Raw genomic sequence first — 21,039 nt, forward strand, 5'->3', positions numbered from 1 at the left:
TCTCTCAATTCCTGTGCAGTAGTGAAATATCATCTTTTCCCACTCCTTCAGATATTTTTACAAGTAAAGTCTGTAAGTCTTTTGGTCTCAAATACCTTGATGCCTTCACTTAAATAATCTTAAAACAGAAGTGTTTTGTACACGAGTCTTTTGTCACTGAACTTTGCCATCATTATTCCAGAAATATGGTACCCTGAGGCATCAAGTCAGAGCTAACCTTCGCACGTTTGTCCACCGTTCATTCTAATATCGATTCTTCCTTCCCCTAAAGTGTACATAACAGCATGTGTAGTATTTTTGGCACCTGTTGTTCATTAAATGCGGTGAGCACACCACAGGAGAAATGAGAGCAAGTATAACAAGAATTAGAAATTATTATGTAGCTGGATAATCACACAAAACTGATGTTTTAATTATTAACAAGGCCAATAGACAGGTTTTGACATGGAGAGTAATAGCAAGCTGGTGAAGGATGTTAGAAATTTTCTGCTTGTTGCGTTTTTGTGTTAATGAAAAAAAATTAGTATGTCTTCCACTTTGGGACCAGAGAGTTAAGGGAAGGAGTGGGATAAGAGCAAATCAAAATGAGCTGGTGAATTTCTGCAGCTAACTAATGGATCTCAGTAACCTCTTTAAAGCACACTTTCTAGAGTATCTGTTGCCAGCATCGTCTTTCATCAAACCTACAGTGAGCATGGCTGCTGCTGGTTTTTACTGACTGCTTAAAAAAGCTAAAGATGGCAGAAGGTGTTCTGTTACCTCTTCATTGGTAAGACCAGAATTTACAGTGCTGGGCTATAGAATTATCTAAACAGGAGGCAGAACCCCACTGCATCTTCTGCTGTTCTAACCAAATACATCTGAAGTGTTTTCCCTCATGGATACATTTAGGAGAGATCTATAAAGCAGGCCTCAGGCTAAATTTGGCGTTTGAACCTGAATAGTTTTATAAAGCATGGCATTTTTCAAGTAGGAAACCAGTAAGATGTGTCTGAAGGCAGACACAAACAACATACTGAAAACTAATAATTGACCTGTGTTCCGGAGTGCCTCTTTGTCTGCAGCAGTGCATAGCAGCTGGCTTACACACTTTTCATTAAAGAGTAAGCTTTCTTGCATTTACCACATAGTAGGAATGTGCATGAAGTGTAGTACTTGTTGAACATCTGATATATGATAAATTCATATCCTCCCTTATTTTGCAGTAACTTGCTTATGTCTCTGTATTATGAGGCCTAATTCCTTTTAATATATCTGTGTGTAGGCAGAAGATGGGAAATGCTCTTTTTTGCAGAGGTTGGAAATGGTTGTTTATGCAAGAATAACTCGTGGGCTCTATCAATGCAGTCATGAAGCCATCTGTACTGGCCGGTCTGGATAACTACAGGTACATGCTGCAGTCACTCATAGGCAAGAAAGGTGATGACAGCTGTCTATGCAGTGTATTCCTGGATGCACTAGGAGACTTTAGTTGGTTGTATTGCATGTATGCTTAGGGCTTATCTGGATTCATGTTGGACTTGAACTAATCATCCCTCCTGGAGAGCTGAGACACACCCAACTGGCTCTGCAGCACTGACTCTCTGCAATCAAATGTTTCTGCATCTCTCAGCATGTTCAGTGTTATCAAGGTTATCTCCTCAGTAGTTTGGGGATGGAAGACTTAGCGGTAGGTCTGCATTATGCATATAAATACTACACCTCACAGTCCTTCAGTCAACACGTTATTCCTGCTTTAATGATTGAAAAATGATCACTGTTTTCAAAGACTGTACAACAGTTTTCAACAAATCACTGCCAGGAACAGTATAAAAACCAAGGGTACTGTAACCACTAGACCTGTATTTTTCTTGTCTTCTTCATCTGTGGGGTCTGTATGTATCTGGATATATAGATGCATGATGGGTGCAGTATTGTTTCCAGAAAAACCTATGTTTTGCCCCTCTAAAGTCGTACTCGACATTCTGTAGTAGTTAAGTTTTTGAGTGATCAAATCTCCTTAGTTTTGATTTCTTTGACAGGTTCGGAGAAGCACTTAGTGGGCGTTTTTCTAAAAGTTGGTAGAGATTCAAAAATAGTGCACAGGATGAAAAGAGTGAGATCAGTGTTTATGATAACCTTCTGACTTGCGCTCACGCTGTGAGTTGTCCACCTTCGTACTGGTTGCATGAGCCTGTCTGTGTGAACCTCAAGGCCTTGGGCTGCCATTTTGGGAGGTAAGGAGTTAGTTGGGGATGGAAAGGCTGCAGTTTGTATTCTTTCTGCTCTATCACCCATTGCTATCTTCATGGATCTGACACTCTGTTTATCTGACAGTGCACTCAGTACTGCTTCGCCAGGGAAATTGCACAAAACAAGCCCAGTGCATCAGCATTTTCATTGTGTGTTGAGCTGAGCCTCCCTTCACATGGTCACATCTCCTTTTTAATCTGGGATTCCATGTCCCTTTCCCAGTCCAGCCTGTTTCTGTGGTGTCTATTGCTGGTCTCCCTGAGCTTCTGTTTCTGTGATTTGAGTGTTTTTTGTGTGGCTGAGTGTTAAGACCTACAGGACTTTTGGAAGTGGCGTTGTTTGGGGTTTAGGCAATACACTTGATTTAGGGTTAGTGGTTTGTGACAGACTGAGGTGATGGCTGCGTTCAAGTTGGATTTCCTCCCAGAGATGATGGTGGACCATTGCTCCTTGAATGCTAGCCCTGTGTAAGTATTTTCTGTCTTCATATCTAGTTTTATAGTTATGTTGATAGTTGGAATTGCTGCTTCTGAAGCCTTTACTGTCTGATGAATCCCCCTGGAAGGGGGAAAAGAAAGGAGTAAGAGAGCTTGCAATTTGTTTTTTCTTGAAGAAATCCCAGTGGGCATTGATAGCTGATGTTGGTTTCTGGACCAGGGGGGAAAACATTATTTTTCTGTCAGTGAATTTTTGGGAGGAGGGGTATGCAGGATAAAGCTATTTGTCAGTGCTGTTTACAGTATGCTACGGGTGCTGGTGCCATGAAATCAGTGGTTGAAATCTGTTGTTGGGAGAACAGTTCCAGTTCTTCCCTATTAATGGGTTTTAATCCGGAATAAAAATCTTTTAACCGGGAATAAACCTTTTAATTGGGAATAAAAGATTCCTTGAAATGCTGCTGGGGTCATGTTAAAAGTCAGTTAACAGGAGCCACACTATACTCTTGAAGCTACCCTTGGGAGAGAAAGCAGTGCTGGAAGTTAGTGCTGGGGGAGGGTAAATGATTTCCAGGTGCTCACTGTCAGAATGGAAAAGCCTGTAGCTCACCTCTTTGTAAAAAGGTATTGTTTGCTTTGATGGTTAGGGTGGTGTTGGCCCTTTCTGAGGGGGAAGGTCAGGAGAAGTTAAAGGACTGATGATGATTCCCTGACTTCCTAGTAAGAAGCCTTGTGCTTTCTGAGGTCTGTTTTGTAGAGTTTCAGAATTATGAGCTCTTTCTGGCACCAGTTTTTCCTTGGGTTCAGAATAGCAGCATACTGAGGCGGGGAAACAATCAGATGTTCTGCATATACAAATAAGCAGAATTTTGACAAAAGCTGACAGAAATTAATGACTTTTAAATTACCTGGTTTTGGAAATTCTTAATACCAGGGAAGAAGATGATGGCAGGTGGGCAATGGGAGGAGCGCTGTTTCCCATAATCTGCAGTTAATAAGCCATTCAGTAAAAATCTTTGAAGAAAAACGGCAAAGGCAGAGAGAACTGACTAGCCTGGAAGAAGGCTGATCCTTTAACAAAGAGTTCGGGGATGGGGGGGGGGGGGGTGTAAATCATTCCATAGTTACTATTCCCCTCCCATGTCCTTTCTAGATTATGCAGGGATTGTCAGCAGTTTTATCGTACCAGTCGCTATAGCCGCAGTAGGGTGTCATTGCAGATAGTCTCCCACAAAGACTGGTCCTGTGGAATATGAGGCTTTGGCTACTGATAATAAGACCTCGCATTGCACTTGGCGAGCAACAAGGAGTCAATACAGACAGCGCTGTATGGCTGACAGCTTGTTGTGTAGAGTATAACATAGCCAGTTTTGTTAAGAGGCTGTAAATTGTTGACGTTGCTCAGTATAGTGCCTTGAAGCCGATTGAAGATCCGCATGCTCAAAACTTCAGGGTTGCTGTAGTCTTAAGAAATAACTCTTCTTCTCTGTTAGCACTCTACTGTTACTCAGTCTGAGTCACTCTATGACTAAATAGATTGTCCAAGCCCAACCTGTTCAGGTTCAGCCATAACCTGAGCCTGCTTTTTGCAAGATATTGTTGAAAGCTTCCTGGTTTCACAAAAAGCTCTTGTACTGTAAACCTATCATGGGACTTATCGTGTCTTCAGCTGTGCTCTTTTCTCTGTTTCAAGATGGATCTTCACCCTGGGGAACAGTTGCAGATAGTCGCATTTAAACAAATACAATTTTTATTCTCTCATCTTCACTCTATTAATACCACTGTATTAATACTACATTAATGGCCTGTGAGTAGACTGAGTTTAGGCTCCTTTCTGCTCTGGTTTCTTCAACTGTAAAATTTCACAGGGTTGAGCTCATGGTATTTTTCAGTCACCTCAGCAGATTTATGTCCTGAATCCTAAACGTTGACTGCATTCTAAGAGCAAACATTAGGAGAGGTTTAGCTGTATAGGGAGCATTTGGTTTCCAAGTACACAACCAATGAATGTGAACAGCATGTGTGAATATTTTCTAATATGCAGGACTGTGAAGGTGCAAGAATCTCTTTTCAAATATATATGTGTGTGTGTATATAGGAGGGTGTTGTGTGTGTATATGTGTGTGTGTGTGTGTGTATATACACACACAAATTATCTCACTGTAAATGTGCTTGTAGCTGCAATAGCATCTGGAATCTATGGAAAGATAATATAACAGAAATTCCGTGTTGTTTTTCATAGCTCAAAGAAAATGAATGGCACACTGGATCACCCAGACCAACCGGATCTAGATGCTATCAAGATGTTTGTGGGTCAGGTCCCACGGAGCTGGTGTGAGAAGGATCTAAGAGAACTCTTTGAACAGTATGGTGCTGTCTATGAAATCAATGTCTTGCGGGACAGGAGTCAAAACCCTCCTCAAAGCAAAGGTGAGAATTTTTCATGTGAGACTTGAGGTTTCAGCTGCTTTCACACAATTACATTCTTCCCTGTTTGTTTGTTCACCCATCCCTTTCTCTTGGAGCTCTGTGTGCACGCAAGCCTAGGCTTTATATTCGTTAGCTGTTTGTGTCTCAATATAGTTGTCCTTGGACTGTGATCCAATTGTTCAAGTGAGCTGAGGAAAACTAGACTTTTTGGGAGGCCAGAAGTAATGGCAGTGCTTGTAAAGTATAGGTTATAAATGCAGAGGAACATCTTACGACCATTGTGGTGCTGTGGCATGCTACAGTGTTACTGAAATGTCATGTTTTTAGATAAGATATAAAAAGGAGGTCTTAGACATTTCTGTCCATGGAATATTTTAAGAGGACGCTAATCCGATATCGTAGGATTGCCCTTAAATCCTACGGAGTGCCCTTAAAATGACAGATGAAAGAACTTTGTTAAAAAGTGGCTGAATATATCTAGGGAAAGATTTATGTCCTACTCTTTTAGCTCATATATTCTAACTGTGTTTTCCTCAGGTATTTATAATGTGACTCATGAGAACAAGGATTTATTGTGACCTGTTCTCGGAGTTTACAGCTGATCAGCATGTGCGTTTTACTTTCTATTGTTAGAAGTTGTGTTTTTTTTTTTTAAAGGTAAAATGTGAGTATTAGGAAAAACTTGGCTGATACCAACTAATCATTAGTTATTAGGGAATAATTGGTACTGATCAGTGTCAAAAAATGCCATTGTCTTAGCCTTTGAAGCTAAAATAAACAGCAGACAAGGAGCAATGAGGTTTTGAGGCTCATGCCTAGGCTCTAGAGTGTATACTGGTTTAAAATTAGTAAAGCAGATTACATTAACCTGCATTTCAGCCTGTACTCAAACACATTCCTGTCCGAGTCCCTAAGGCTTATTAAATGAATGAGTAAAGAGAGTTTAACCCAAGAGAACGGGAATGGAAATCGTGATGGATGGGACCTTAGTTATGAATGCTGTTATGAATGCTGTCCAGCTTCTACAAAAAGAGAGGGAGGAAGCATTTGAGGGAATATACCCTCTGTGGACTTGCAGTTCTGCACTGGCACTTAAGCTTGAGAAAGGGGTATAGACTGGAAGAAAACAAAGTCTTTTATTCAGCTTGTAAGCAGCAACAAAGAGTTCAAAGTTGAGGCCCGCATCATGACTATATTAACTGTACTTGCTTTTGGAGGCAAACAGTTTATACTGGACCAAGAATTTTCAGTCTGGTGTCATCCTTATTTTCGAAATAAGTAATCTGAGAATTGCTGGAGTGCAACCACTTTGCATATCAGGGACCATCCAGACAAGACCAGATTCTGTTTCCAGGATTCAGGCCAAAGGCTACATGTTACTGACTGAAAGTAGGAAAAAATGAATACTGACTAGTATGTGCTGGTAGTCAGTACTGGCTGGGCAGTGTAGAGTCTGTATGAAAAAAAAAAAAGTTTCGTTTTCAAGTTACTAAGAGATAGCACATTAATTGGCAAGGTGTTTGAACCATCATACAGGGTGGTAAAATACCGTGGTTTATAGAAGAGATGACAGCTTTAGCCAAGAATTGTTTGGCAGATGTATTTAGATGACTGCATGTTTTAATGATGTATTTGTGGTGCTGGGGTAGTTCTGAATGAATCCTACTTTATTACTTTTTTTTACTGGGAATCTTTTTGTAAAAGGTCACGATCAGTAACACTTAACCTATTTGCATGTCTGCCCTCTCTTGCCTGTCAGGTATTTTGCATCAGAAGGGTAGAAGTGGGACTTGTAATTTCTGTACAGCACAGCAAGATACAGAGTGTTCCTTCTTGGCTAACATTTTGTTTCAATTGCAGGGTGCTGTTTTGTTACATTTTATACCCGTAAAGCTGCACTAGAAGCACAGAATGCTCTTCACAACATGAAGATCCTCCCAGGGGTAAGAGGAAAAAGCATGTTTTTCTTCACAACTCTAGCTAGTCTTTCTGAGCTCTGGCACCACGATGTACAAACATATGTTACCTTGCCCTCTGAAGTCGTGGTTTAAGAGAACAGTGTGAAAGAGCAAGGTCATGAGATTTATATGATAATAAATCTTAGAAGAATTTTGGAGTGTTTGGAGGAAGAGTGCAGTAATTAAGTGGGTGGTGTGGCTGCTATAATAATAGTTTCTGAGCAGGAAAGATGGCATATTATTAGGAAGTACACAAGAAAAGCTCTCTTTCTCCTTCCAGAAATCTATGTATTGTCGCATATGCCGTTCTCAAGAGGCACTTCGAGTTATCCTCTCTTGCTTCCGCTGCTCTTGTGGGATGTGTTTTTTCTAGTATAAAGTGAACGCGTTTAGGATTAAATGATGTTTTTGCATTTCAGATGCACCATCCTATCCAGATGAAACCAGCTGACAGTGAAAAGAATAATGGTAAGCTTTACTAAAGTCTGAGTTTTGTGGCATCGTTAATACTAATACAGAAACTTCAGGTTTTCCTTTTGTTGAACAGCTTCTGATAGAAGTCTTCATGAATTGGAGACCTGCTTTAAAAAAAAAAAAAGTGTGCTTTTAGTACAGTAGGTAGTGTAAGTGATGTCTCTAAGATTCTGTGAGTCTGTCTCTCCTGGTGCCTGTGGCAAAACCATGATGCCAGTTGGTGAAACATCCCTAGTGAGTTCTTGTTGGTACCGAGATCATTTAAATCTAGAAATGCTTTTTTGAAAGTCCTTTGCCAATTTGAAGCAAGGCCTATTGCAGCTTCAGTGGGACTCAGAATATCGTCTTTTAACACATAAGGGAGAAACAGAATTCAGAACATTCCTGCAGAGAGAAGACTATGAATATATTTACATATATGGGCCAGTCCAGGTGGATTAAGATGTTTAGTACCTACCATTGTGTAAGTGTTGATTTATCTATGTATTTCCATGATGAGTTTTTCATATATATAGATATATATGTGTGTATGTATATGTATAAAATACACATGCTCGCATGCACACACACACATATATAGAAGTATATGTTGCTGGCTACAACATTGTGATTTAATAGCCAGTTAAAGTCTTGTCAACTGAAATAGCTTGGAGTTTTCCTCTTTAACATCATAGGCAACTCAATGAATAAGCTGATTTCGCTGCCTCCACCCTCCCCATTGCACAGAATAGAAGACTCTCTCCTTTGAAGCTTCAAACTGTGCTACAGCCTTCGTCGTATTTATACTGTGTTGGATATTGTATTTGCAAACTGTTCTATGTTCCCAGATATTATTCTGGATACTTTGCTTCATCCCTTAAAAGTAGGTATTTCGGATGGTGATTGGTATTTTTAACCAAGTAAAATGGGAGGTGTAAAGTTCTGCTCTGGATTTGAATTTATCCCGCTCCGCCTAATTGATTGCTAACTGATAATAGTAACCACTAACTGACAAGTGAGGAGAAATGTTTGTATCTGGACCGTGTATTTTAAAGTAGTCCACACACTGAAAGGTGTTCTTCTGCACTTAGAGATAAGATGTGGTAGCACAAGCAGTCCGTCGTTCTGATTTGAGGTGTCATTTTCATGCTCTTACTACAGATTAGAATGGATGAATATGAAGCGGAACTAAAACAGTCGCTGTTGCTTCCACTGTTGAGACAGGATCATGAGGAAATAGGCAGAACTAAGTTTAAGTGATTGGCACGATGAAGAGGGTAATCTAAAGGGCTAGACAGAAGCCTTCTGCAGGTAACTTGCTTGTTTAGATATAGGATAGGCATGTTGACAGTCTAAAGATAGAAGAGACAGAGGAGGAGAAAGGATGAAAGTAGTCCAGTAAAATACATACAGCTCTTCTCTCACTCACCAGGAGGAATGAACCGTAGGAGTTGAGGGAAAGTGCTGCATCTGTCTGATGCAGTTTTTTCTTTTCTTACATACTTGCAGTTCATAGGCTTGAAAGGAAGAAAGATTCATCTAAATATAAGCATAAAACACCTCTAGACATCCTGCAGGTGTATTGAAATATTTCATATACATTCTTTTAAATGAAAAAGCTGTAATTAACTGGGAATCTGGTTTTGGCAGGCCCCTACTCTAAGTACAAGGGGAATAACCCTAGAGTTGTCAAAGAAGACGATTTTACGCCAAGAGATCTAACATATCTTCGTCAACCTCCCACCCCCCCCCCCCCCATTAACACAGTGCTGTTTCATGGCAGCTTTACCTTACTGAAAGTTTATTGCTTTTTTTTCAACCCATGATTTCAGCTATTAGAAAAAATAAGGTAAAGCTGAAAAGGGCCTCCAAAAACAAGGAAAACTGTGATCTGAGTTCTGTCTTGATGCTAGTGCTTCTTTGCTAGTAACACTCTTATCCTTTGATTTCTTAGCAGTAGAAGATAGGAAGTTGTTTATTGGAATGATATCCAAGAAGTGCAATGAAAATGATATCCGAGTGATGTTCTCCTCCTTTGGGCAGATTGAAGAATGCAGAATATTACGGGGCCCAGATGGTCTGAGCCGAGGTAAGCACAAAGCTTTTCTTGACAGTTCAAAATTCTCCTCTGGATGCTGCCTTTTGCAGCCCAAGGTGGCATTTCAGCTGTTCCAGTAAGCATTTTCATTTCTTATTCATCTCAGTAATTGTGGATGTAGTGAGTGACTTGATTGCTTTTTTTTTTTTTTTTTTCTTTCCTTTCCCCAGGTTGTGCATTTGTGACTTTTACAACAAGAGCCATGGCACAAACAGCAATCAAAGCAATGCACCAAGCACAAACCATGGAGGTAAAACAAGTTAGTGAGTGGGAGGAAAAGATGTAATGGGTCAGGCAGTCACTATGGAGTTTGGGAGACTAGGGAGCAGAGAGAAGGATAAGTGCAGTGTGAGTCCCTCTACAAGTACTGCTCCTGAAACCATTGTGTTTGCTCTGCTCCTGTTTTCAGAGCTCAAGATAGAAACTTGATCTGCAGAGAAAATATAAAAATACAAATAAGCATTAAAAGTAAAGAAAAGTTTTGAACCTTTAAGGAAATTAGTGGTGTTTGAATAGATGAAAAGATAATATATATTATTTGAATATATGAAAAGGGAAAATAATGCTTCCAGTGACTGGGTCTTAATGCAGCATTTCTGTGACTGCTGGGGGACAGCAAGGCTGTAACTGTGTAAATTATTATTTGCAGGGTTGCTCTTCTCCCATTGTGGTAAAATTTGCAGACACGCAAAAGGACAAAGAGCAGAAACGAATTGCTCAGCAACTCCAGCAACAAATGCAACAGATCAGTGCTGCCTCTGTATGGGGAAACCTGGCTGGTCTGAACACACTCGGACCCCAATACTTAGCAGTGAGTTTCTGACTTTGATTCTTTTCATCTGTTTAGGGATTATGATGTCTGATTGTCGTATAATGTTCGATGTGTTCATTTCCAGAAGATTTCTGATAGATAGGTGCAGAGCTCTTAATCCCGGTTTTGTGGCTGGGGAGGCTGAATCGCAAAGAAATAAAGTTAGGTTCTAACGGTCACTCAAAATATGTCTGACAGTGAAGTTTTTAACCTCAGTCTCTGAAGCCCTATGCGCTGAAACGTTTTCCTGCCTTCTGTAGAATGGCTTTGTGCTGGGAATATTTTCCTCATATGTTGTGGCCTCCGTATTTATCCAGTAATTCTTAAACGCCCTTTCATGTCTATCTGATGACATAGTTTTTGTATTCTTCTTCCACTGTTTCTTCTCCAGCTTTTTTTTTCTCATCTTCTTCCAGTAAGACCTAGAACAGTGCTTAGTGCTGTGTAATTAGAAAAGGAGGTCAGGCGCAAGCCCCAAGCAGCTCACAGTGCACAGTAAACAAACAGGAAATACAGAGAAACTACTCTGTAGCAAAAACGACATGACAGAGGGTAGTCCGCTGTTTGTCACTGCTTTCAGTTGGTTTTGCGGGTCTCTGAAGGGGAAACTTTTCATAAACTGTTGTCTCTGGCTCACATGGATTGCCAGAGTGGCTGTGAGAACTGTTTTCATGTGACATTTACATTTGGGGAACAAAAGGAAAATTTCACCTCATTCATGCTATGATGTACTGCTAGAATGGGGGCATTCCCTCTTTCACTGGAATTTCTTTATAACAACGCCTAGTTAATGGAGAAAGGAGTAGGAAATCCCTCTAAATAGCCTCTCAGCTGAGGTTTATCATTTTCCCTCATGTGGTTGCTGTGCTCTTGTGCTTAAGGAATGTGGAGGGAATCCCCTCTCGCAATGGCTCTTTGGTTTTGGTATGGCATCTGGCAGTTTTCCTGTGCTAGCAACATCAGCTGTAAAGTCTGGCTTGAGGAAGTATGTCCTTAGCTTTGGCGCTGCTGACTGAGGTGCTTTGAAGGGGAGTTCTTGCTCACTGCTGATTCTAGTGTTTTTTTCTCTTGCTGCATTAGATACTAACTTCCCTTAGGCTAGTGCACTGATTATGCTGAGTGGCGGAAGCACTCCTTGTGCTGTTGCTTTGGCTGTGGTGTGGTGCATGGGCAGTGTATAGTCTCACTATGGTGGTACTCTGGCTGCAGTGTGTAAGGGGAATTCTCTTTATGCTTTGCTATGATGTGGTGCATGGGCAGTGGGAATTCCCTTTGTGACGGCGCTCTGGCTGTGGTGTGATGCAGTTTCTCCCAGAAGCGGAGCCAGCCCTCACTCTCACTCTTGTTTTGTTTTTTGGTGTAATGTCTAGCTTTATTTGCAGCTCCTTCAGCAGACAGCAGCTGCGTCATCTGGGAACCTGAATACATTGAGCAGCCTCCACCCCATGGGAGGTGAGTTTTTTTTCCACAAGAAGACAGATTCAGTGCCAAAGTCGAGAGGAGGAGGGTAGAGAAAGTAGTCAAAATGCTATAGACACATTAACCTCATTTGTAATAAGTAGTCCTGATTTAGCTACTCCTGTGGAATGACACTATCCTCTGCTACAAGTGTCAATGTTCCTTCTTAATCTTAGTTAATCACTGTCGCCAAGGTGAGTTGTGGCATGCTGTTAATCTCCCCTACCTCTGGTATTTAAAATTATCTTTCCTTATGGTACAGAAACATAGCTCTCTTATTTATTTTCATTCGAACAGATACAGATTTGGAGTGTTGTATTTTGAAATAAACACTAGAGCATATGTTTCAGTGATGATGGATTCTTTAGGTCTCCTGTTTTAAATTCTTTGTTCTTAAATGCCTCAAAGCTGGAAATGTGTTGCTAGGAAAGTGAATTAGTCCTTTGTTCAGGTTATTTCCTGCATTTGAGTTACATGGCAAATTCCGTGCTGTAGACTGCTCGTCAGAATATTCACCAAGTAGAGCAGGTGCAAATATTGTAAGTGAAGACATGTGAAGTAGCTTAAACTTGGATCCTTTAGGGATGCTGAGACATGGAAAAAGTTTCTGAACTGTGTCTGCAAATCAATTGTCCCTTCTGTCTGTAAAACCCATGCTGGTAACCCCATTCACCACATTCTGTAGGCTTTTCTGCAGGTAGAAAAGCTATAGTTATGGTTTTAATACTGAATACTTTAAGCTTTTAAAATTGCCTCCTAGAGGTGTATAGTAATTCAAAATACTACATGCCGTGTCTGCAAGGAGGTTAATTTAAAACTGCTATGAAAGTAATGTCTCTTGTATGTCTGACTTGTGTTTGTACACCTATCAATCAGTAACAATTAAAAGCTTTTGAAGTGTTATGTTGTTTATTATAAGAATTTTTATTTACATTTGAGATTGACTCTGACTATAGTCTCTTATGTTTAGGGGTTTTTTCTTCTTCATGTTAGACCTCTTCAGAGTTCTTAGCCCTAAGTCTCTTGCCAGAAGCAAAACATATATATATATATATATATTTATCAATTTCACTAATATCCTGTTTTCTGTGTGGTGGTGGTCTGCATAGATTTCATTATGAACATGATGCTGTTTTTTTTTTCCTTGCTTCAATTGTAAAGCAAGTGGTAATAAAGGAGAAAAACAGTATAGCAGTTAATTTTTATTTTTACTACGATAAGGATGTTGGGACCTATCTAGTTGAGGTTGCATGTAAGTTTTCTGAGTTATTCTGTCTTCACTGTTTAAAGAAGATCTTAAAAATTGAGACCCCTGATGTGCATGTGTAGCAAGTTGAAATGGGAGTCTTTTATGGGCTTTGAAATAATTATTCAGAGTCTGATTCTTCACAGAAAAAGTTATAGTTTCAAAGTCCCATTAATATCTCAGCTGATCTCCTTTCTTGAAATTCATAGGAAGAAAAATAAGTAGGAAATTAGATTCCACTCTGTATCAGACTTAATAGACAAAATTTAATCTTGACCCTACTTGAAAGCAGATGGGAAAACAATGTGATGAAAAGAGGACAGGTGCAGTATACACGTGCCAAACTGCTTCAGAAAGGAAGCAAGCTGCTCTATCGTTCATTAGCTCTAACACTGGAAGAGCTTTAACCCTCTATAGCACAATAAAAGCAACAAACCTTTTCGGTTTTAACTTCATGGTGTTCTTTGTGTTACAGTAGCACCTTGAGAATCTAAATAGTCATGATCCTCTTGTTTTAGGCACTAAGTATGGATAAAGAAATGGATCCTGCCACAAGGAGAAAATAATTTTAAAAGATAACAAGTGAAGGATGCTAAAGGTAGTAGAAGTTATTAAGAAGATAGATGGTTTATATTGCATTGGATTGTTGTCCATTTACATTTTCCTATTATCTGTTTACCTAGTTAAATTACAAACTGAGATTTGAATCACCTGAGAGGTGTGCTTTGTTACCAAGTACTGAGCATCCAGAAGATCTACCTAGGACATTTGGTGGTTGTTACATTAATGGTGATAAACGTAGTTTTGGATTGAATTTTGTAGGGAAAAAATACTAGGATTGACTGAAGTTAGATGGAAAGAGAAGGAATTGTTAAAATAAATAAAGTTAAAAACACAAGATGGAAGTAAGGAAAAGAGAAGAGAGGTGGAATAGGAAGAATGGAGCTAGCCTACTCTGAAGGATGAATAAACTACAGAAGTCTTGAAGATGATCAGTGTCAGTGACAATCCAGTGACAAGGGAAGAGGGCAAACTACTTTGTCAGTACTGACTGAATGATTTATTTGAAAATTCTGACTCAAAATGAAGGTGAGACAGATGAGTAAATTGTCCTCTTAAAGTCCATCAACACCGTGGAACATCTTTCTCCTGCAGTATTCCTGGCTGCTTTCCCACAATATGCCTGATGTTTCCCATTACCCTTACAATTTTTTTTTTAGCCAGCTGACTAACCTATGCATACATTGATTGATCTTGTGGCCAGAAATTACCACTTAAAATTCTCCCATAATTGACTGCTGCTTGTTCGCTGCCAAGGAGACCAAACTGTACTGATGTTCAGGTGCTGGCAGGTTAAAGGTGTGACTTTTTGGCCAGTGTGTTGTATGGGCCTTTTCCAAAGAATTCTGCAGTTGTTGCTCTTCCCATACAAAGAGAATAGAGGGACCAGAGCCAAGCAAGGAGGTCATTGGCCTGGTGTCTAGACCTAAAGTTCTCTGATGTGCAAATGACCTATCAAACCCTGACTTACTCTTAGTTACAACTGCTGTGCTTTCTTGGAAGGAAGGAAAACCACTTGGAAATTTCTGTTCTCGGTAGTCTACATCTGGGATCGTGACCACTTGGTCTTTTAGGGGAACTCATCCATCTGGGCAAAGAAAGACTGCTTTTTTAGTTGTAAGAAGGGATTACAACGTGGAGAAGAGCTAGCATTGAAATCTGTTTTTAAGCTTGTCTCTGTCATGGCTGATGCCCTTATGATTTGCTGAGGTTGCTGGATCTGATAAGCTTTCTTACTATTACAACAGAAACTGTGCATTCTTCAATGTGTTACAGGACTGAATGCGATGCAGTTACAGAACCTGGCTGCATTGGCAGCTGCAGCCAGCGCAGCTCAGAATACACCAAGTGGCACCGCTGCACTCACTTCCTCCAGCAGTCCCCTGAGCGTCCTCACCAGCTCAGGTAAGAGACAGCCTATGCCATAGTGTGTTATGGCTTCAGTTGCCTTGGGAGTCATTCCAGGATAGATGTGACCTGTTTTTTCCAACTTCTGTTGTCACACTCAGGTTAGTTCCTTAATGGATGACTGGTAGGGTCATTGTTTTGTTTAGGTTAACTATCTTTGTACTATCAAAATTTTTTTTTAACCTGTTTTTTACCTGTCGTGTTCCTTTCTCCAAATGGTCAGGTTAATTTTGAGTAAAAAGGGTTTTTGAGGTTGTCATGAAGCAGAAAGGTAGGTGGCCTCTTTTCAGTCATGGTATTACAGTCTCATCACATATTCAGTTTGTCTGTGATTTTAGGCCTATACTGTGGCCTATGTAGCCTATCCCTCTAGATGCAGAGGTAGAACATGCCTTAGGCGTGAAGTAGTACATTCTGTGCGCTAGAAAAGTCCACTTCATGTTCCTTTGGCATTAGTGAGGAGAAGGCTACTATAACTACCTCACAGAAATAGAGTATGTAGACCTCTACCACGTTTTATTGGAAAGAGGGTGTTTGGAACTGATTGTATCTGGTGCACATCAAAAATCAGTATCTTGCTCTCTTTTTTTTTTTTTTTTTTGTTTGTTTGCTTGTTTGCATGGAATGGGATGGTTTGGTTTGAGGGTTTTTTGGTCCTTCTTCAGGCTGTGTATGTTATCCAGAGAGACTAGTATTTCTAAACAAGTATTTCTTCTTGATAACTTATTGTTAAATATGGTTACTAAGTGCAACAAATGGGGGAAAAAAAAATTTAACTGTGCTTGTATTAGTCATGCTCAACTTCTATCACAAACATGGGTCAGTATCACGCTCACATCTCTCTTTCGAGTTATTTCTAAATTCTGGCATGGGAAAAGAGGCCCTGTGTCTTCAAGGAGCAAATTTCCATGCCGCTGCAGTGGTGTGTGTTTGTTTTTCATAAAAAGCCAAATTGCTTATCCACTTCTGAAATACAGCATGCAGAGTTGACATCCTCACTTGTGGTTATGAGAGACCAAAAAGGAAGGGGGAGGGGGGAAGTGTATTAAATTACCCCAGGTAGCTTTTTGCATTGTCGGAGGACCACGGAACGAGGATAAGAGAGGGAGACTATAAGGAAAAGCTATTTAGAAAACCTTATGTCACAAGATCAGGAATTAAAACTGTTGCCTAGTTTTCTACTTACAGAAATCCCTGGGAGAGACTTGAGCTCAAAGATTTTTCTGTTGTTAGATGGAGTTTCTCCATAAAAAACTTTGTGGTCTGTAATCTTTAAAGATTAAAATTTCAAAACTTATATTGACTACCAGCTATAGTAGCCTATCATATAATTAAAAAGAAAATCTAAAGGGTTGAGGCGATATAAGAGTTACATTTACAACCCTCTGCTACTGCTGCTTCCTCTTAGAGAAGGCATGGAAGTGAACATAACTGAAAATTCCCTCCGTGTTTCCTCAAGCAGTAGCAGAGCTGGAATGGTCAGATTATATTTGTTACGATTGGTATTTGGAACCAAGATTTCCATGTTGGCTCCGTCATCTACCGTCTGGAGCAAGTTTAGTCTCCTGTCTGTTGAGGTGGAGAAAGGGACTGACAGGTTGTGGAGTTCAAATGCCTCACACATGTTACAGAAGGCAGAGCCAGACTCTTCTCAGAAGTGCGCAGCAAAAGGACAAGAGGCGGCAGACACAAGTTGCAACAGTGAAAATTCTGACTGGATATAAAGGAAAAAAGCAATGGTGAGAGTAGTGAACACAGGAACCAGGTGCCCAGAGAGGCTGTTGAATCTCCTTGTAGATAGACGGAGATTCAGCTGGAGAAGGCTCTAAACAGCCTGATCTAACTTTGAAGTTAGCCCTGCTTTGAGCAGACAGTTAGATTAGACAATCCTCAGAAATTATGCTGTGATTTTATGGTTGTTTGGAATTGGTTTGGCCTCTGTGAATTTTGCCCTCTGTGAATGTCCCACAGCACCCTGCAGGTTCAGTTTCCTTTGACACAAACTCTTCTCAGGACTCTGTTAACCTTTTGATCACGGTGGCCGGCAGGGGGCTAAGTGGTAGGGAACAGTGGTATGTTTTCAAGCACCATCTGTCCTGAATCTAAACAAATTTATGATGGCCTGTCATGTCGGTAAACCATTACATGTCAGCGATCAAATAAACATGATAGGTCATTTGAGTGAATATCCTCTAGAGCTGCATCAGTTATTTTACCCTTCATAGGCTTTCTTTAACCTGAAGCAGTCACTGTTGTATTGCTTTTAGTGCGTATTTTCCTAGCATAATCTCAAAGAGTAGAGATTGGCTTTGTTCAAGAGAAGTAAAAGGAAAAAAAAAATTCTGGAGGATATGTGGTCTGTATGCAGTCACTGATCTATCAAGATCTGAAACAGTTTTAGAGCTTTTCATTAGAGCTATGAATATGCTTCACCTTTTAAAACTGTACTTAAATTTAAAAAAGCCTCAGTGCTTATCGGCAGCCCTTGGTCTCATGATATTTTTTCTCATCATTCATTATAAATCTCTGTAGCTCATCACTCTGCACAAACTAATGTCTGTTACAAAAGCAGACTTGAAGTTCTCTTTTGATTAATTGTTTATATGTGCATTTGCACTGCATGTGTTCACATAGAATGCTGTTAGACTCCACTCTAGCCAGAGCATCCCTCCTGAACTGTACTTAGACCTTGGAAAAAACTCAGCATATAGCGATACAGTGGAATGTGAATGCCTTCCTTGTCTATGTGGGAGATATGGCAACATCCACTGTGATAACCTCTTAAACCTAACTGCAGACGAGATGACTACTGGCTTGACTTCTATCCGTCTGTCATGCAAATGTTCACCTGATGCTTATTTTGACGTCTATCCCAGATCGCCCTCGAGTTACATAATCGGTAGAAAAAACCAGACAGTCATTAGGATCCATTACTACTTCAGTTTTCTTTCACCTGCACTGATAATCTTTTGTGTGTTGAGGAACTTGCTTGGAGGGCCACACAGCACACAGTCTGTGGACTATGTGTGGTTGAACTCAGAGATGTTCCGTACTCTTTTTGTGCTGTCTTCCTGTGCTTTTCAGGTGATTCTTTTTAGATTTTTTCAGACAGTGTTGTTGGGTATGGTGGGCTTTTTTTTTTAATGTAGAACAGTTTGAAGCAAAATTCCTTCAGCTGCCATATTTACCCTTTGGAAATGAACAATCTGCTGCTGCATTCATCTGTAGGCAATCCATATTACAGGGACTGTGACTTTAGCAGATAATCTCTCATTTAAACTTCTGATTTGTGAATGGGACGTTGAAAAAGATGATATTATGGAAGTATTTCGGAAGCCATTCCAAATATGGAAGTATATTACGGAGCATCTTGGAAGCCATCCTTTTCACTCAGACATCAACAAGAATTGTCTGCTCCAGAGCAAGATCGCATGGTTGGAAGGGCTGATATATTTTTCTTTCTCCTCCTTTCAGAGTCAATCATCTAAGCAAGGTCCAACAAAAATGAGATGATTTTGCTGGCCTTAGCATGTCCCAGCAGTATTGTTTTCAGGGAAGCTGGGAGTCTTTCTGCTTTTACTGGAACTACTTCTGGTACAGTTCAGTCAGATTCTTTGCCTGAATTTTAATGCTCTTTACCTCATTGCTTAGATGCTAGCTGACTGAGTTAGAACAAACTTATTCTTCCCAGGCAAGCATCAGGAAAATCCCTTAATCTGCCTACCTCAGCAAGTTCACAGTTAATATCCTTGTTCTAGTTTCATCGTCTTTGCTGGCTATTCTTTACTATTTATTAAAACTCTTTGAAAACCTTCTGTCCTTTCAGTAAGTTCTATTGGAGTTCATTCAGAAGCCGTTGTGACCATATATCCTCAAAATGAGGATTATTTTGCTTCATTTCATCTTTTTGTTGATCATTAAGATAACTCCTGTTACAAACCCTGTCTTTCAGTGGGAACTGAATCTAAGCCATTTCACTTCTGATAGGAAAGCCCTCTGAACCCACGACTGCATGCCTTCTGAACTACTTGTTCATGACGACAGTATTCCTGGTAGCTGGCACTTTGGCCAAAAATGTAGGGAAGATGCATGCTTCAATGGTCAGATCTCCTTATACTGTTTTTCTAAAGACAAAGTGACCCCACACAGTGAAACTGTGATTTCTGATTTCTATTTATCCTAGGAAATAAATCAGTTTAGCTTTTTCTTTCCTAAGTGTCATGCTTCCTTTGTAGAAGTAATAACGTGTTCCTTGAATCTTACACCATCTTCTTATGTCATCGATGCAGAACTCTTCACAAAGATCCTTCGTTTTTGTGTTCACAGTGGAATGGTTAAAGAAGTTTTTGGTGGTCTTGCAGATAATTTCACAGTGGGTTATAGCCTAGGCAGAGGAATGTTGTCAGTGTTAATAGTGATCCTTTGCTTCCTAAGGGTCTGTTCAGCTAAAGGTCAAACTAATGGAGATTTCTTAATGTATCGTTCCGATGGCTGACAGCTGTAGGCTGGCCATCTGGGTCCATTCATGTGTTTGCTCTCTCCTGCCTTTCTGCTTTAGAATCCTATTTAATCTTTGAGTTTTTCTTGGCTGGGAGAAACTGAAGCATGCTGTGCTCTTTTTCGTATTATATGTGAGGGGATGGGGCCTTAGAGCATGATTATACAGATACTGTTTAAATTAAACATAATCGGTGTTAAGTTTAGGGGGTTTTGTTGTTGTTGTTTTGTCAATGTACCCTTGGAGGGAACGTATACATAAGATTCTACATCTTGCAGAAGTACAGTTATGAGATAAATCACTAGATATAAATCAACAGATAGTTCTAAGAAAATGTAAGCTGAATAGCAAGCAAAAAAGCTGAAATGATGCTAAGAATTAGGAGGTGACAGGAAAACATGTATAAACTCCATTTTTTGTTAGTGCGTCCTGCTTTGTGATCTAAAAGAATTACTAGAACTAAAAGAACAGAAAGGGTGATCAGAACGGTGGAATTCCTTCCCTATTAGGTGCCACTAAAGAGCGTGGAAAATAGAACAACGACACAGAAGGGGAGGGTGTGATAGAAGCCTATAAACATATTGGTGCGTGATGGAGATGAATAGGGAAAGACTGGTCACTGGGTCTTCCAAGACAAGAATTACAGGGTATCAAATGAAGTTTTCAGCTGACAGTTAAAAAGGAGATGAAAAGAGATATTTCTTCACATAATGCATATTTGAATCACAGAACTCAGTGTCACAGAACATAGTAGAGTCAAAAGTTTGGGGATTCAAAGTGTACTGAAATTCATGAATGAGGATTATAAACAAGGACTTAAATACAAAATTGTTGCCCTCAGCTGAAAAAGTCCTTGAGCCACAGATTGTTGGAAGCTATGACAGTTTGCCTAGGAAGTATTGTTTTGCAATTGCTCTGTATTTATGCTCTCCCATTATGCATCTGCCTTTAGTCATCATCAGAAATGGGATATTGAGTTAGGTGAACCTTTGTCCGGCTCAGAACAGCCGTTTGTATGTACATATAATAAAGAAAATAAACCACATAGTGTTAAATTTTCTTTGTGTTTTCAGGCCATATATACCTCTTATTAAGACATTATTTGTTTTGCTTAAACACATTTCGGATAAAGTCAGCTCAACTACAATAATTGTGTTCAGTTTTTTCCAATGGTGTAAAAGAACTGATATTAAATTATGACCCTTTTAAAGAAAGCAAGACATCTAGTCTTCTCTGTCTTACTTTGCTCTCTAGCCTTGGCTTCATTCTTTTTTTTTTTTTCCCCCCCCTACTGCTACCTTTTTGAAATGGTGTTTTTGTCCGTCTCAAATGAAGTGTTGGTTTGAATTATGCAGATTAGCAATGAACTGTTGCAGAAATAAATCATATTCTAAAACTGAAGCAGCTGTATCATTTCTGAATGCTGGATTTTATTCAGTCAGCTGTGCTG

General features: G+C 39.8%; 1 protein-coding gene across 41 annotated transcripts in view; it reads left to right on the forward strand.

The window, feature by feature from the left end:
- CELF1 (CUGBP Elav-like family member 1) overlaps nt 1-21,039 on the forward strand; it is a 65,564-nt gene that overhangs the window by 29,841 nt on the left and 14,684 nt on the right. For 13 of the 41 annotated variants that reach the window (XM_068945640.1, XM_068945629.1, XM_068945636.1 and 10 more), the window contains 8 exons: nt 4,912-5,099; nt 6,960-7,042; nt 7,477-7,525; nt 9,465-9,599; nt 9,779-9,858; nt 10,258-10,419; nt 11,790-11,871; nt 14,960-15,088. In XM_068945640.1, coding sequence (XP_068801741.1) covers nt 4,922-5,099; nt 6,960-7,042; nt 7,477-7,525; nt 9,465-9,599; nt 9,779-9,858; nt 10,258-10,419; nt 11,790-11,871; nt 14,960-15,088 — 898 coding nt within the window. In that variant the 5' untranslated portion in view covers nt 4,912-4,921. Of the gene's footprint in view, nt 1-1,264; nt 2,700-4,911; nt 5,100-6,959; nt 7,043-7,476; nt 7,526-9,464; nt 9,600-9,778; nt 9,859-10,257; nt 10,420-11,789; nt 11,872-14,959; nt 15,089-21,039 lie in introns of those variants that run through there. The other 28 variants (XM_068945647.1, XM_068945656.1, XM_068945657.1 and 25 more) reach the window with 9 other exon arrangements.

The sequence above is a fragment of the Struthio camelus genome, chromosome 5, assembly GCF_040807025.1.
Source record: "Struthio camelus isolate bStrCam1 chromosome 5, bStrCam1.hap1, whole genome shotgun sequence".
Lineage (NCBI taxonomy): Eukaryota > Metazoa > Chordata > Aves > Struthioniformes > Struthionidae > Struthio > Struthio camelus.